This window comes from Archocentrus centrarchus, chromosome 14 (assembly GCF_007364275.1).
Source record: "Archocentrus centrarchus isolate MPI-CPG fArcCen1 chromosome 14, fArcCen1, whole genome shotgun sequence".
Taxonomy (NCBI): Eukaryota; Metazoa; Chordata; class Actinopteri; order Cichliformes; family Cichlidae; genus Archocentrus; species Archocentrus centrarchus.
The window spans coordinates 3,584,956-3,600,069 of NC_044359.1; the positions used below are offsets into that span (position 1 = coordinate 3,584,956).

A 15,114-nucleotide genomic window follows, 5' to 3' on the forward strand; every position below is an offset into this window, starting at 1 on the left:
TCATCTTAAAGTGTATGAAAATATATCAATGCTTTTTAAAAACAGTGCAGTCTGAGAGCGAAGTGCTCTGTTGGGGTGATATGGTACTATGAGGTCTTTGAGATAAGATGGTGCCTGATTATTCAAGACCTTGTATGTGAGGAGAAGGATTTTAAATTCTATTCTAGATTTAACAGGGAGCCAATGAAGAGAAGCCAATATGGGAGAAATCTGCTCTCTCTTTCTAGTCCCTGTCAGTACTCTAGCTGCAGCATTTTGGATCAGCTGAAGGCTTTTCAGGGAGCTTTTAGGACAGCCTGATAATAATGAATTACAATAGTCCAGCCTAGAAGTAAGAAATGCATGAATTAGCTTTTCAGCATCACTCTGAGAAAGGATGTTTCTAATTTTAGAAATATTACATAAATGCAAAAAAGTGGTCCTACATATTTGTTTAATATGTGCATTGAAGGACATGTCCTGGTCAAAAATGACTCCAAGATTTCTCACAGTGTTACTGGAGGCCAAAGTAATGCCATCCAGAGTAAATATCTGGTTAGACACCATGTTTCTAAGATTTGTGGGGCCGAGTACAAGAACTTCAGTTTGATCTGAATTTAGAAGCAGGAAATTAACCAGCACACAGCAGCACGTAGGCCCGTCCTGCTACAACAGCTCCAACCTGAGAGCAACAACTACAGACAAAAAAAGATCCTCGGTGCAGACTGTGAGTCTCTGTGGCTCATGTCCTCACATATGGTAATAAAATCATTGATTCAGGGAATCAAACCGTCAACCTTTTGTAACAGCTGCTCTCTGATGACAGTCTACAGCTGTCCATACTAGGAGTAATGCTCATTTTATTAACTGCAGTTTTGGTTGTTTACCAGGAAAAGCCGGTGAGACGACGACCACCTCGCACCCTACAGCTCTCCAAACCACCGGGACCCGAGCAGGAGGTGAGACAGAGGAAAAATAAGCAAACTGTGATGAAAAGTTAGGGGAAAAAAACAATGAAGCTGGACAGATAGCACAGATCACTGAAACCACCTGATGGTAATGGGGGCATGAGTGCACACAGCAGGGGTAACCTGTGAAGGTTCAATTCAATTAAAACAAAAAGTGAAAACAGCAAAAATGAAATCTGCAGAAAACAGATAGAATCACTGAAACAGATCAAACTAATATCTCTGCAGAGGGAGCAGAAACAGATTTTGCCTCAACAGAATTTTCTTTAGAAACGATCTTCTCACACTTCGACCTTTGTGAGGTTTGAGCCAATAATCCTCCATCCTGGCTCCACGTGGCACTGACACCCTTCAGAGGAACCTAATTTCTGCTGCTCGTACCCTCGATCACATTCTTTCCATGACTGCCTGCAGCTCGTGGTCACAGGTGAGCGCAGGATCTGTAAATCAAGAGCAGCACCAACCCACCAATCCTCCTTATTCTCCACCTTTCCATTACACACAAAAAAGATCCTGAGCTCCTGGATCTCCGAGGCCACAACTCTTCCTCAGCCGAGTGGGAGGAATGGTAAATGGTAAATGGACTAGTTCTTATATAGCGCTTTTCTACTCAGTCAGAGCACTCAAAGCACTTATACAACCTGTTTGCATTCACCCATGCACTCCCATTCATACAAGCACTTCCATTTTTATGAAGCTAAGTGCTTTTAATTACCTAACATTCACACACATTCATACTCCGACAGAACGGTCGGAGAGCAACTTGGGGTTAAGTATCTTGCCCAAGGATACATTGGCATGTAGCCCGGAGTAGCCAGGATTCTAACCGCTGACCTTCCGATCAGTAGGTGACCTGCTCTACCTACTGAGCTACAGCCACCCCAAACACACCAAGAGCATGATGGGATATATTATCTAAAGAGATCAAGTTGCAAAATCCACAGTTTGTGATTAAAAAGCCCTTTTTAAAAGTCTTCTACTACAGAGCAGAAGCTCCTCCTCTTCCTCCTCCCCAAATAACAGCAAAGGTGGAGAACATCTGCTCCACTTCATGAATGTTTGATAGCATCCTCCTTTAAATCTCCTCTGAACCGCCATATGTACAAAATTCACATGATACATGATAGTGTGTGTGTGTGTGTGTGTGTGTGTCAGCCTCCTGCAGGTGGCCCCACTTCACCTGTCAAAGTCAAGAGGAACTCTGGTCTGATTGAGAAACTCCAGGTGAGTCCAGCTAGTTTCTGCTGCCCCCTGCTGGTGTAAGTGGTCAGCTGCACTCTGACATCACCTTTGCACTCTGTAGGCTGAACTCACGCTCTCACCCACGGGTCCCCCTATAAAGAGCCCTGGCATCAGGATGCTGCCTCCCGGCTTCCCCCTGCCCTCTCCTGGCTCCGCCCCACCTACTACCTCTGTAACCACCTCCTCATCCTCGGTGACCCCCACCAGCCCGGTCACCTGCACTCCTGTGACCAAAGAGGAAGGCCCCGCCTCCTTTGAAGACCCTCCCATTGCAGCAGAGGGATCCGTCCTGCCGAGCATCAACAAGGTCAGACAGGGTTAAAGGTCACTTCAAGGTGTTGATGTGATGCATTCAGTGACCTGTTTAAAATAACTAACTGTAGTTTGTCTCTGCTCCCTTTGGATGTCCTCCAGGGTAGAGCTCGCCACTCCATCCGGCGCCGGCCTCCATCCCGCCGCCACAGGACGTCCAGCAGGGGAGATGTGGAGACCAAAGAAGCAGCAGACACACAGCTGAGCGCCCCGATGGACACAACTACAGCAGGCGGAGAGCAGGAGGGCAACGGAGGGGTTTTCAAGGAGGAGGATCAAACAGTAGCTTCGACGGCTCCCGAGAAAACGAATCCCACGAAGAAGATGAGCCAAAGAGCAGCAGTGATATGAAGGAGGGAGAGGAGGGGGTCGGTGGGAGGACAGGAGGAAGAGGTATCATCACCATCAGAACGAAGGAGCTGGAAGACCAGGAGACAAGTTCAGCGGAAACACAGGAACAAGATCCGGCCGAAGAGGCTGCAGAGACAGACAGCAGAGAAGAAGAAAAGAAAGAGGTGACGTAAACTTACCTGTTTGACTGCAGGGTAAACATCACACATTCATGCAGGTTAGGCTGCTTTGTGTAACTTTGTCACTGAAGCTGAAAAACTTCTCCCACAGGAGGCGACGAGTTCAGCCCGATGAGGAGCCGGACATTTGGCCGAGCCGCCACGATGAGCCCCTGGAGTGCTGGGATGGAAACCCTGTATCAGCAGAGCTTGGCTGGAAAGGCCTGCGGACGCGCAGGAGACCAAAATTTAGAAGCTCCGAGGCTCCGCCTGCAGTCTGTGAGCAGGTGAAGACATTCGGCCAATCATGCGACAGCTTTCCTTCAGCCAGACGAGCCGCTGAGCTCCTTCGTTTTTTCCTTTCCACACCGCAACACTGCATTGATCCTTTTTAAGAGAATAATGTGACTCCTTTCTTTTCTTACTGTGTGGTGCCTTTAAAGCCTTGATGATGATGATGATGATGATGATGATGAGTGATTCTGTATTTAAAGCCGTGTCTGTGCCTGATCTAAACATGGTCCAGTGCTCTTCTTGAACTAGCTCCACAGTAGGGTTTAATATTTTCCCCGAAAATGACATGAATCAAATCCTGGGAAAAGATGAGCCATTTCCCGGGAATCCTGGGAAAAAGGTTTTTTTAATTTTATTTTAATTGGGCCTTCTGTAGCCTGTGTCGGGCTTAACCTATTTTGATATTGTAGAGGTAGCTTTCCAGCTATGTCCTGTTATGCCCAGTAGGGGGTAACGTCGGCTTGATTAATGCAATAAAACGTACATCTCGACATTCGAGTGATCGAGCTATGGTGTTGTATCGTTCCTCAACGCTCCCTTAACAAATACAATTATTCCTGCATTGTACATGGAATTATACCAAGATATTTTACAACTGCTGGTGCAAAACAATACGTTCATCTCCACAGCATTGATAAAGGCTCAGCCACTTACACACCGTTCCACCAGTGGAACGCTGTAACAGTCATTGAAAAGTTAACTACCGTACTACACTATAATATGACATAACACAGGGCCTTGAGTAATGCACTACGACTTGGTCATTGCCATTCTGGCAACAGCAAATTTATAACGCCATGTCTAAGAGTTAAAGTAGGTTCGTTGTGAATCGTCTTTTGAACAACTGGCCGATCCTTATAGCCTAAAAAATATACATTTTACTCAACTCAAAATATGTTAAATTAATCTATTTCATGATACTGTCTTCACACATTAGGCCGCATCCTAATTCATGATTGTTAGTAAGCGGCTGCAAACGAGGAAAAGAAACACTCAAAGTTAAACAGATATTTCTTTATTGTTCAGGGCAGCCATATTTTATAGGCTATATAATGCAATATAACAATATATAATAATATAAAATTATATAATACAAAATACCTTCAACAAATTAAAGAGGAAAAAAGTACAACTGTGTAATACCTCTATTAAAACGCTTGAGATGAAGGCTGAAGCCTTAAACGGAGGCTGAACGTGCCTGAAATGAAGAGTAATGCTTTTCACATTAAACGAAACCTTTTCTCAATATTTCCTTAAATTTAACATTCTGAAGCTTTCGTTTCTTTTCTTTTCTTTTACTTTTTTCCCGGTTTCCCGTCTTAACGTTTCCCGGGAAACGGGAAATGGTTCTGATCGCATTTCCCGGGAATCCCGGGTCCCGGGATTAAACCCTACTCCACAGCTCTGAGGGAAACCCTGAAGCCTCGTTAGGTTTAATTGATCTTCCAGGAACCTCAGAGGCTTTAACTGGACACGCAGGCCGGGGGGGCGGAGCCGTCACAGTGCTTCAGGAAGTGAAATATTTTTGCTACAATAATGTTGATCTGCTGTTTTATATTATCTGGCAATGCTCAAAGAAATAAAGAGTATCTAATGATCCCTGATTTTTTTCACAACATAATTCAACCTGTATTATTATATTATGTATTTTATACCTGCACATTTTCCACCATCATATCACTACAGCTGCAAACCAGAGGGGACGAAACTACACACATTGTGTAATTAAGCAGAAGTACTGATACTACGGTCAAAGTTGAAGTACTGATTCAACTTCTGTACTCGAGTAAAAGGCTCTGAAACTAACTGAACCTCCTGCTATATTAATAGAATATTAAAATATTATTACATGAGAATACAAAAATGATTCTAAACTAATTAATTCTGATGAATGCACTCAGACACAAGCAGTGAGAGAGTAAAGAGCAGCTGTTTGCTGTTACCTACACTGTAGAGGGCGACTCTGCTTCATCACCTGAGCAGAGAACTGAGTATAATCAGGGCTGACAGTGGGGGTCAGCAGGTGGGGAAGCCTGAGATCGGGTGTAGTGGCTCAGTGTGGAGAATCATTTCTATTGTAGCTCCAGTAGATCTTTGTGTGCAGCTGTGATCAGCTGACCTGCTGCTCTGTGCGGATGAACTGAATTCAACACCCGCCATCCTTGTTCATTTCTCACTTCTCTCCTGTTTACCACGTCATTATCCGAACCCCTTCCACTCAGCACATCACCCCCATCCTTCAGGAACTTCACTGGCTCCCTATAAACCATCGTATTGAATACAAGATTCTCCTGCTCACCTACAAATTTCTTCATTCCCCTGCACCCTCATATATCGCTGCTCCTATTCATTTTTACACTCCGTCACATCCACTTCAGTCCTCACCGTCTAAGCTTCTCTCCACACCTCCCATCTCTCTACAGTGGGGTCCAGAGCCTTCGGTTACACAGCTGTCACGGCGTGTGGAAACAGGCCGCGTGGCTTGTGGAGGAATTGAGGACCCAAACGCAGGATGCAGGAGCAGGTGGAGGTGTGAAACAAAACAAGCCTTTATTGTGGCTAAACAAACCATTACATAAACCAAAAGAAAATAATAAAACTAAAGGAAACCTGAACAGGGAGGAACCAAAGGTAGTGATGATACGTCTTGTACCGAAGCCCCGAGGCCTGTACCGAGCAAAGGGGGGGGGGGGGGGGGGGTGTCCAAACGAAGCCTGTGTCGAGGCCCGGATCGTTTTTGAGAAAATCACGTGACAAAAGCTAAACGAGGCCCCATTTTCTGAAATCACGTGACTGCTTCATTATGTGATTCCAGTTGTGGGAAACAGAGGAAGCGTTCTGGGTGATCCGAGTCTGATCCACTGTTACAGAAGCCCCTGTACAAATTAGAGCTTCAGTTTCAGCACTCCTGCTTCTTCAGTCTTCTGTGAGTGTTTTCTAGGGCTGTGGAAGTTATACCAGAAAGAATGCACTGTTTATCCACAAACACACCATATACTGTCTCTATACTCTACTATATACAGTTTTGATGTATACGTGTGTGTGTGTGTGTAATTCTGTATATAGTGTTTTCTATTTTATTTCATTTTATTTTACTTCATCCTTCTCTGTACTTAAGCTCCTGTAAAATGCAAATGTCCCCATTGTGGGATCATTAAAGTTTATCTTATCTTATATTTTATTAATATACCGCGATCAGCATAGATTTATTTAATTTGGCTTACAATTTAAAAAAAAAACCTTTATTTTACCAGGTCAAACTCGTTCTCATTTACAAACATGACCTGGCCAAGAGGCCCCAATTGAATCAGGTCCATTTTTTTCTTTTTTTTTTTAGGGCCTGTCATGTCTGGCAGTTTTTGCAATCAGAATAATGATCCCAGTGCATTAATGTATCAAACATATTTGCTTTTACAAGAAGAGCTCTATAAGTTTTCTCTAAGCTATTCTTGTTGAGCATATTTTTATTTTATTTATTCCAATGGAGATTTTGACCAAATTGCATAATTAGGCTAAAAGATCCCCCCAGCCAACATGTAACAGAACAGCAAGGATGCTATACATCAAATGTCCAGCAGATGTCAGCACTCCTAAATGAGCTGTTAAATGGGGCTTCGTGTGATCAGGCTTTTGGTGAATCAGTTGGCCAGAAAGATTCGACACATTCACGGAGCCTCATTATACCGTCACTAACCAAAGGAATACAAACACAGGGAGAAACACAGGAACAGAAACACGGCCACAAAGACAACAAGACTGACATCTGAGCAGGGGAAAAACCAGACAATAAATACACAGAGGAAACGAGGGGTGAGTGGAAACAGCTGGGACAAACAGGTGAACAGAATAACACTAAGGAGACTCAGGGAGGTAAAGCAAAACACAAACACACAGGACAAAGAACTGTCAAAATAAAACAGGAAGTAACCCAACACGGTACACGCAGACTTGACACATAAGGAGACCGGCACACAGAGGGAATCTAAACATGACTAAACAGAACCCAACAACACCTGAACTGACACAAGACAGGAAACAACTGAACAGGGAAGACACCTGAGACACAAACAATGAAGACAGACACACAAGAACACAGAGGAGCACAGACACAGGAAGACGGAACACATGGAAATCAGAATAACCTCTAACTAACAAAAAAAACAAAAACAATACAAAACTACCACAAACTGAGAGACTGTAAGAAACACAACCAGAAGATACCACAAAACAGAACATCACTAAAAGAACTCAAAACGCAGGACCACCGGCCCAGGATCACGACAGAAACTCAGTCCCACCGTCCTCGAAGGGCATCAATAGTCGATCCCTCTTTAAATCCCGTCTAAAACTCACCTGTTTGAACAAGCATCCGGAATCTTATTACGATGTTACCAGCAATTTAATTTACTTGGTTTAACAAATTGTTTTTATTATTCTCGTACTGCTGCTTATTTTGTATTTGATTTATTTTTTTTATTGTTCTCATGTTACTGTTTTATTCTGTAAAGTGACCTTGAGCGTCTTGAAAGGCGCCCACAAATAAAATGCATTATTATTATTATTATTATCATTATCATTATTATTGACTGCAGCTTTTTCATTATCTTTGTAGCCAAACAAAGCTGTGAAGTCTTTTTCGGTGGCTTCAGCTCAGATTTTGTGATTAAAGCCTCTGATAATAAAGATGCAGTTGATCTTCTGCCAGTTTGAAAAAGTGGGCACGTTGAAAACACTTGAAAACTTTTGTCATGTGATGGAAACTAAGCTCATCCAGCAGCACCTCAAACAGGAACATCTGACATGTTGCTCAAAATGAAATCTCCCGTCAACCTGATGGCGCTGATGTGAACACCTATGTGACTCGATAGGCTGTTCAGGTAATAAAGACTTTTTGAGGCCTTTCAGTGAGAAACGGAGCTGCAGGTTTGCTCAGGCTCTCCGAGGAGCAAACGGGCCGGCTCAGGAGGTAAATCGGTGCTTCCCACAGCTCAGGGATGATGAGGGGATTTCCCACAGCTGGCATGGCTCCAGTGTTCCTCTGACGTTTGCTTCTACCTGGAAGGACCTGGACGGAGGTGCAGTGGGAGGAGCAGAGCAGTTTAAATTAGAGTCAGGATAATCTGCTCGATCCTCTGATCCAGTCACACAATGCTGCCTGAAATACAGCAGCCGCCGGTGTGGGAACTGAAGAGTTCAAGCCGGGAGCCAAGAGGCATGCTGGGAGGTCACGGGTGTGTAACAGCAATGACCCCTTTATTCACAAAGGTCACAGATCATCTCCTGAAAAGCTTCAAGTGAAAAGTCAGAACTCCATGTCCCAGAAGGCTTTGCTGTAAGAAATATCCAATCAGAGAGCTGCACAGTCTCTGAGTGGCAGGACCTCTGGCTGCAGGCGCTGGGAGGAATAATTAAGGTTAATGTCGGGTCACAGGTGACTTATTTAAGTTGACAGCTGAAAGCGGGCTGTTCAGAGGCACGTTTAGAAATGCAGTGGTATGTGTTCATTATTGAATATCAGATTTTAGCCTCAGTGTGTAATAAACAGAGTTAGCTATGCTAATATGACAGCTAAGTGGGCCAAATCTCGTCTTTTGGTGGCTGTTACCAGTTTAAATGGTTTAACTGGTTCAGTGCCAGCAGCTTTAAGCCCATCAGGGACTGTTATCGATGAGGACAGCTGCTGTCCATGAGGATGAAGGTCAGAGATACTGAGGCCATCACAGGGAAGAGCTGGTTGGGATTAAATGTGTTGGATGTTCAAATAAATAAATTCTAGGGGCGCCCGGGTGGCCTAGCGGTGAAGCTGGCGACCACATACATATGCTGCGTTGGGGTGCAGGCGGCGCGGGTTCGCTGCTCTCAGTGACTACAGGCCATACATGTGTATTTTACCTGTCCTACAGCACGTCAGTGAGTGAGTGTGACATCTCTTTGTAACCTGAAACATGCTAACGTGGTCTGAAAAGAAAAATTCCACCAAGCTGAGCAGCGTGTGGAGGCCTACCTGCGATACAGGTGATAACAGCTGATTAAGAGCATTTAATGAGCCGATGCTGGAACTTTGAATGTTTTCTTCTCACATGTGTGACAGATCCAGGGAAGAGTCCGAGAAAATCCTGAGAATTTCCCAGATTAAAGTCTTAAATTCAAAGTGAAAGTAGAGACTTGCACACAGAGCCTCATTTACAGGTGACTGAGGTGCATTTATCGGCCTCTTTAGCACTTGTTTTGCCTGAAGGAGCAAATTTCACTATAAAAAACAGAGTTTTCTATGTTTGTCCTCAGCAGCAGAGCAGCTGCTGATGGAGAGCAGAGGGAAAGTGAAGTTTTATTGGTGTGATGGTTGAAACTGGAGCTCTGCACTGAGGAGGCAGCGGGTTGTTTTTAGTCCTTCCACCTGCTCCTGTTCTGGATATTTTTCTTCTTCTTTATTTTGTCACCTGAAGAAAGGCTGAACTCAGCTGGGTGGTGGGAATCGTCCTGTGTGGGCGTCACCCTGCGAAAACTCTCTGTGTGACCTTGTCCGGCCAGGTGAGCCCGTTACATAATGGTTCTTCTTCCAGGGCCGGCCCGCCCTCCTCGCCTGAACTCTGCAGGGACGCTGTCCTGGATTGGCCTCAGGTGGCACAGCCCCGCAAAGAACGACCTGATCTAATTAGGAAGTTATTTTCAGTGCTTCTTTGATTCCTCCTCCTGGACCTAAGAGGGTTACAGAGTCCTGAGGTTCACTCTGTGCCTGCAGAGTCACGGCAGCCTGGATGAGGGCCATCTCGAGCCTCCTGCAGCTGCAGCCCGATCGTCTTCTGTGCGGTTTCCTGTCCTGAGGAGAAGGACTGCAGACCCCTTTGAGGAGCTCTGAGGGGTGGATCGGCAGTGGATCAGTCTTTGGTCTCCTGGGAGCACAGCCATGGGGAACCACGGCTCGAGCCTGGACGACATCCTGGCAGAGGACATGCACCGCTGGTACAACAAGTTCATGAAGGAGTCTCCGTCGGGCCTCATCACGCTATTCGAGCTGAAGGCCATTCTGAACCTGAAGGGCATGAACGAGGACGCCAACCGCTACGTGGACCAGGTCTTCTTCACCTTCGACATGGACGGGGTGCGTTCCACACGCTCAAACATGCAGGTCTGTCTTTAAAGTCTGGCTCTGCTTCCACAGAGTCTGACAGCAAATGTCAAAAATACAGAAGGATTCTCAACATGGGGCTCGGGCCCTTTCAAGGGGTCACCAGATGAAGGTGAGGGAGTATTTCTGAGGACACTCTGCACAGTTTGATCTCTGTTGAAAGGGAAAATAGGAAAAATTATGATTTTAAGATACGAATCTGTTTTTATCAGCTATAAAAACATCAAGTTATCCAGTATTTCCTGTTAGGGGGGCAGGACGCAGTAACCAGTCAAAGTAAACCTGATTTTAAAGCACTGAGAGCTCTGTGGATGCTACCAAAATATCTTTATGGAATTATTTCTGAACAAAACTCACAATAATATTTGGATTCATTTAGTCAGTCACAAATATAATAGGTTATATTACAATATAACAATACAATACACACAACAAGCAAATAAATAAATAATACAAGAAAATTCCCGATCCAGGGAAGAGTCCGAGAAAATCCTGAGAATTTCCCAGATTAAAGTCTTAAATTCAAAGTGAAAGTAGAGACTCCTGCTCGGATATTTATGAGAGAAAACTCAAAAATATTTGAGTTTGTAACTGCTGAACACGCTCAATCAGTAATCAATAACCATCTGCATTGATAAAGCTGACTGTAAAGAGTAATTTGATCAAGACATCGGGCTGTGCTGCAGCCATGGATGTAACCACGGTAACGCCAGCGTGAACCATTTGGATGTAGTCATGTTGGTTTTTATTTAAGGTGGCGTCATCAGCTAATGCTGCCCAGCTGGTTATCATCTTCATCATCATCATCATCATCATCAGATCAGAGCTTTTCGTTAGCACAGCTCCCCCTGCAGGAACTTACAGACTCTAACAGCTTTTTCCTATAAACCCCGAAAGTTAAAAATCAGGCTCTGTGTGTGTGTGTGTGTGTGTGTGTGTGTGTGTGTGTGTGTGTGTGTGTGTGTGTGTGTGCTTACATGGGGTAAAGTTGTCAGTTTCTCTCTAAACCATGTAGAAATAGGTGCATCCCCAAAGGTGGGGTGTTGTGTCAGGTGGCCCCAAAGGAGGCCAAAGTAAGCGTGTGTGTGTGTGTGTGGGGGGGGTCAGGTCAGCAGCAGCTCTGCAGTCACTGATGTTTCAGGTTCAGAGTTCACTAAAACAAGCTGTGTAAAATATGAAGAACAGAAGCTATTATCCATTTTAATAAATACTGAAATTATGGTTTAGATTAAATGGATGAAATATATTTCAATAAACTTGGAACAGGAGAGTTGGAGGCAGATCTGCCAGCGTGGGAGGTTAGTGAGATGAGTGGGTGTAAAATGACCTGAAGGTGTGGGGGCTTCATCTCTTTGCGCGGTGGAGGCAGAGCTTCCTGTGTGGATGCGGTGATGCGTTCACTGCTGACGGTTCTCAGACGTGTTCCTGAGCCTGTGAAGTGACCTCCGGTTCAGGATCAGGTCTGAGGGCCTGAACACCACCAGTTGGAAGCTCAGACTCCCCCACACAAGGAACAAGATCCCGAAACACCTCCAGCTTCTCTGAGCCCGAGCTCCTCTAAGATGGACTGATGTCCTGCGCTCTGACCAATCAGAAGCTGAGGTTCAGCAGTAAGCCCCTCCTTTTCAAACAGCAGCATTGTTTATCATTTATTTTCAGTAAAGTGGAAGCTGTAAATGATCTGCTTTGATTTACACTGAATCAACATTTATGGAAACAAATCAAACAAAACAAAGTGTGAAAGAAATTCGTGATGACGTCATAAAATCATAAACACGTTAGACCAAAACAGGCAGAAGCAAAATGTTTAATGCTCAACTCAATGTTTACATTCATTTACAAAATACCGTTACATGAGTAAAAAATACAAAAAAACCTTTGTTTTTAACATCATATTGGAATATTTCACGTTAACCTCAGATCTGGTTTCATTTAATGAACACAGCTCAGTTTAAGCATCTTCACCTTTGAGCACTTTGCAGCAGCTGATCAGGAGCTTTGGCTGAAACCTCGGAGCGACTCTGACTCCGGGTGGCCGACAGCTGATGAAGCTTCAGTTTTAAAACTGATGTCTGAATCTTACATGATCTCCCTGAACGCCCCCTCAGAGATGCACTTGTAACCGCCTGGTTTGTGTCTGCAGGACGGTTACATCGACTTTGTGGAATACATCGCAGCCATCAGCCTGATGCTAAAAGGAGAAATCAACCAGAAACTAAAGTGGTACTTTAAACTGTTCGACCAGGACGGCAACGGAAAGATCGACAAGGAAGAGCTGGAGACCATCTTCTCGGTAACAAACTCATCATCAACACACAGACTGTCCACAGAGCTTTTTAATACTGGCTTCTCAGCAGATCTATCTTAAGACATCTTAATCCCAAAGAGACCTGCAGGTTACATCAAGGTTTAAATCGTGTCACTGTGACTTTTAAGGTCAACCCAGTGATTATATACTCTGCCAGTCCCGAAGATACTTTAGGTCTTTAAAGAAAACCTGTGAAAACGAACCAAAAATCATGCATTAGACATCTAAAATATTTCCAAATTCAATTCAGTTCAGTTTTATTTATATAGCACCAAATCACAACTGCAGACATCTCAAGGAACTGTAGGTAAAGACCCTAAAATAATTACAGAGAAAATCCAGCAGTCAAAATGAGCAGCACTTGGTGACGGTGGGAAGGAAAAACTTCCTTTTAACAGGAAGAAACCTCCAGCAGAACCAGGCTCAGGGAGGGGGGGTCATCTGCTGTGACAGGTTGGGCCTGAAATTACACCCAAATACACGACATTGCACTCAGTCACAGATTATTTTACTGAACGCTGACTCGTCTTCATTATTCAGAAACTCATCAACAAACCTTGGAGATCTTGGATTTTGTTACTTGTCCTTGGTGTCTCCATCTGCAGGCCATCCAAGACATCACACGGAACAGAGAAATTGACCCTGAGAAAATCGTCTCGCTCATATTTGAGAAGATCGACGTGAAAGGAGAAGGTAAGGAGAAGTCCTGCCCGGCTCAGGCTCTAAACTCTGTGTGGTCCATATCCAGCGTAATACTTTATCCAACCACACCTGTCGGGACTCTGGGCCACAGGTAATTCCACACTGCATGTTTGTCTGCCAAATCTGGGCCAAGAGTTAGACATCGCAAAGCCAAATGTCAGCCAACGATACACTAAATAAACATAAACTGGCAGAAATCTGGGCTACAGTCGACGGTCGGCCTACACCGAATCCTACAAAAACAAAACCATGTTTTGGTACTTTGGTCATGTACTTACACCTTCTGGCCTCTGACCCTGCAGGTGAGATGACCCTGGAGGAGTTCATCGAAGGAGCCAAAGACCACCAAGATATCATGGAGATGCTGAGAAATCTGATGGACCTGACACCGGTCTTGTTGATCATTATTGAGGGCCGGACAGCAAACAATCAATCAGAGCAGTGAAAGTAGTGGGCTGTGATTGGCCTTCTGAGAGCCGGCCCACCTGTGGACAGGTTGAACAATCAGACAGTACACAGTGGAGGCTGGGGTGGATTTTCATGGGAATAAGACCACGGTGGACAGACTCTGTGAGCTGCATCTGCCACTCATCTCCTGCTGTGGGTATCTCCACCCACACCCCCGATTCCACCTCAAGGAGCAGGAGTTTGGTGTTGTCATGAAACCAGCATCAGTGGAAACATCTTCATATTCCTTTGCCAGAGAACCTCATTTCATTCAAGTTTTTTGCCAATTTTAGACATTATTTATTCAGACAAAATGTTTTTTGTGCATTAGATGATACCTGATGCTCAATTTAACACCAGAATCCATAATAATAAAATCTGGCAGCAGTAACAATTTAAATTCCTCTAAGTTGTCAGAAAAAACTTTTTTTAGTCAAAGCTGTTTTTTTTTTCCATAAATATTGAGTTTAGTTTAAGTCTCACTTTCTGCAGTGCATCAATTTTCTGTCAAAAAACCACAACAATATTCAATAACCTCCAGACAGCAGGACACAGCGAAATCATCTGAATTGTGGCTCGATGTCTGAGAACGCTGCTTTAGCTGTCCATATGCTAACAGCTTTAGTATCACTGACACAGTGTTTGGGAGAAAGGGAGGTTATCTCACAGTGCTGCTGATCCTCTTAATGCTGCCGAAGGATTCAGATTCTTCCTCTACAGAACGCTTCGCCATAATTCACAAGGTTCACGTCTGAGGACAGACTAAAGGTTTCAAATATCCTGCAGCAGTGATGAGTTTAACATCCAATCTGTGGATCGATTAAGCCGCTTTCCATTTCTGTCAGAGTGAAGCGGTGCATTCAGGGACCAATGCTGCTCTGGCAGCTCCTCTGGCAGCACAGAGCCACTAAAGCCAGGACACACTAGGGCAGGGGTGCCCAATACGTCGATCGCAATCTACTGGTCGATTGCAATCTACTGGTCGATCACAAGAGGAGTGCAGGTAGATCGCATGGAACTCCCAGTGAAGTTGGGGAAAAAATGTAGATCGCACGGCACCCTATGTGCATTTAACCACGCTAGCTTTGCTTTAACCACTTTAACAAGCTGCCGTGTCACAAAGCTAGCCTCCAGTTTGTTTTAAACAAAACTGAAGAAATGAAAGGCTATAAAAATGTGTTCCGTAGCCGGTCCAAATAAGAAACCCAAAACTTACCACTTCCA

The 15,114-nt window shown here is 44.4% G+C and overlaps 2 protein-coding genes across 3 annotated transcripts in view; both read left to right on the forward strand.

Annotated features, from left to right (window-relative positions):
• LOC115791606 (guanylyl cyclase-activating protein 1-like) overlaps positions 1 to 13,434 on the forward strand; it is a 73,965-nt gene extending 60,531 nt beyond the window's left edge. Inside the window, exons 5-6 of the mRNA XM_030745739.1 lie at positions 12,637 to 12,726; positions 13,347 to 13,434. Of these exons, the coding sequence (XP_030601599.1) occupies positions 12,637 to 12,665 (29 nt within the window). The 3' untranslated portion in view covers positions 12,666 to 12,726; positions 13,347 to 13,434. The remainder of the gene's footprint in view (positions 1 to 12,636; positions 12,727 to 13,346) is intronic.
• LOC115791605 (guanylyl cyclase-activating protein 1-like) lies at positions 9,921 to 14,290 on the forward strand. Of its 2 annotated transcripts, none has more exons than XM_030745736.1 (4): positions 9,921 to 10,433; positions 12,577 to 12,726; positions 13,347 to 13,434; positions 13,746 to 14,290. In XM_030745736.1, exons 1-4 carry the CDS (start codon positions 10,212 to 10,214, stop codon positions 13,886 to 13,888), a joined length of 603 nt encoding a protein of 200 aa, XP_030601596.1. In that variant the 5' UTR covers positions 9,921 to 10,211; the 3' UTR covers positions 13,889 to 14,290. The 2 variants fall into 2 exon arrangements, with proteins under 2 accessions (XP_030601596.1, XP_030601597.1); XM_030745737.1 differs by having other exon boundaries at positions 9,922 to 10,406.
• Positions 14,291 to 15,114: the final 824 nt, after the last annotated feature.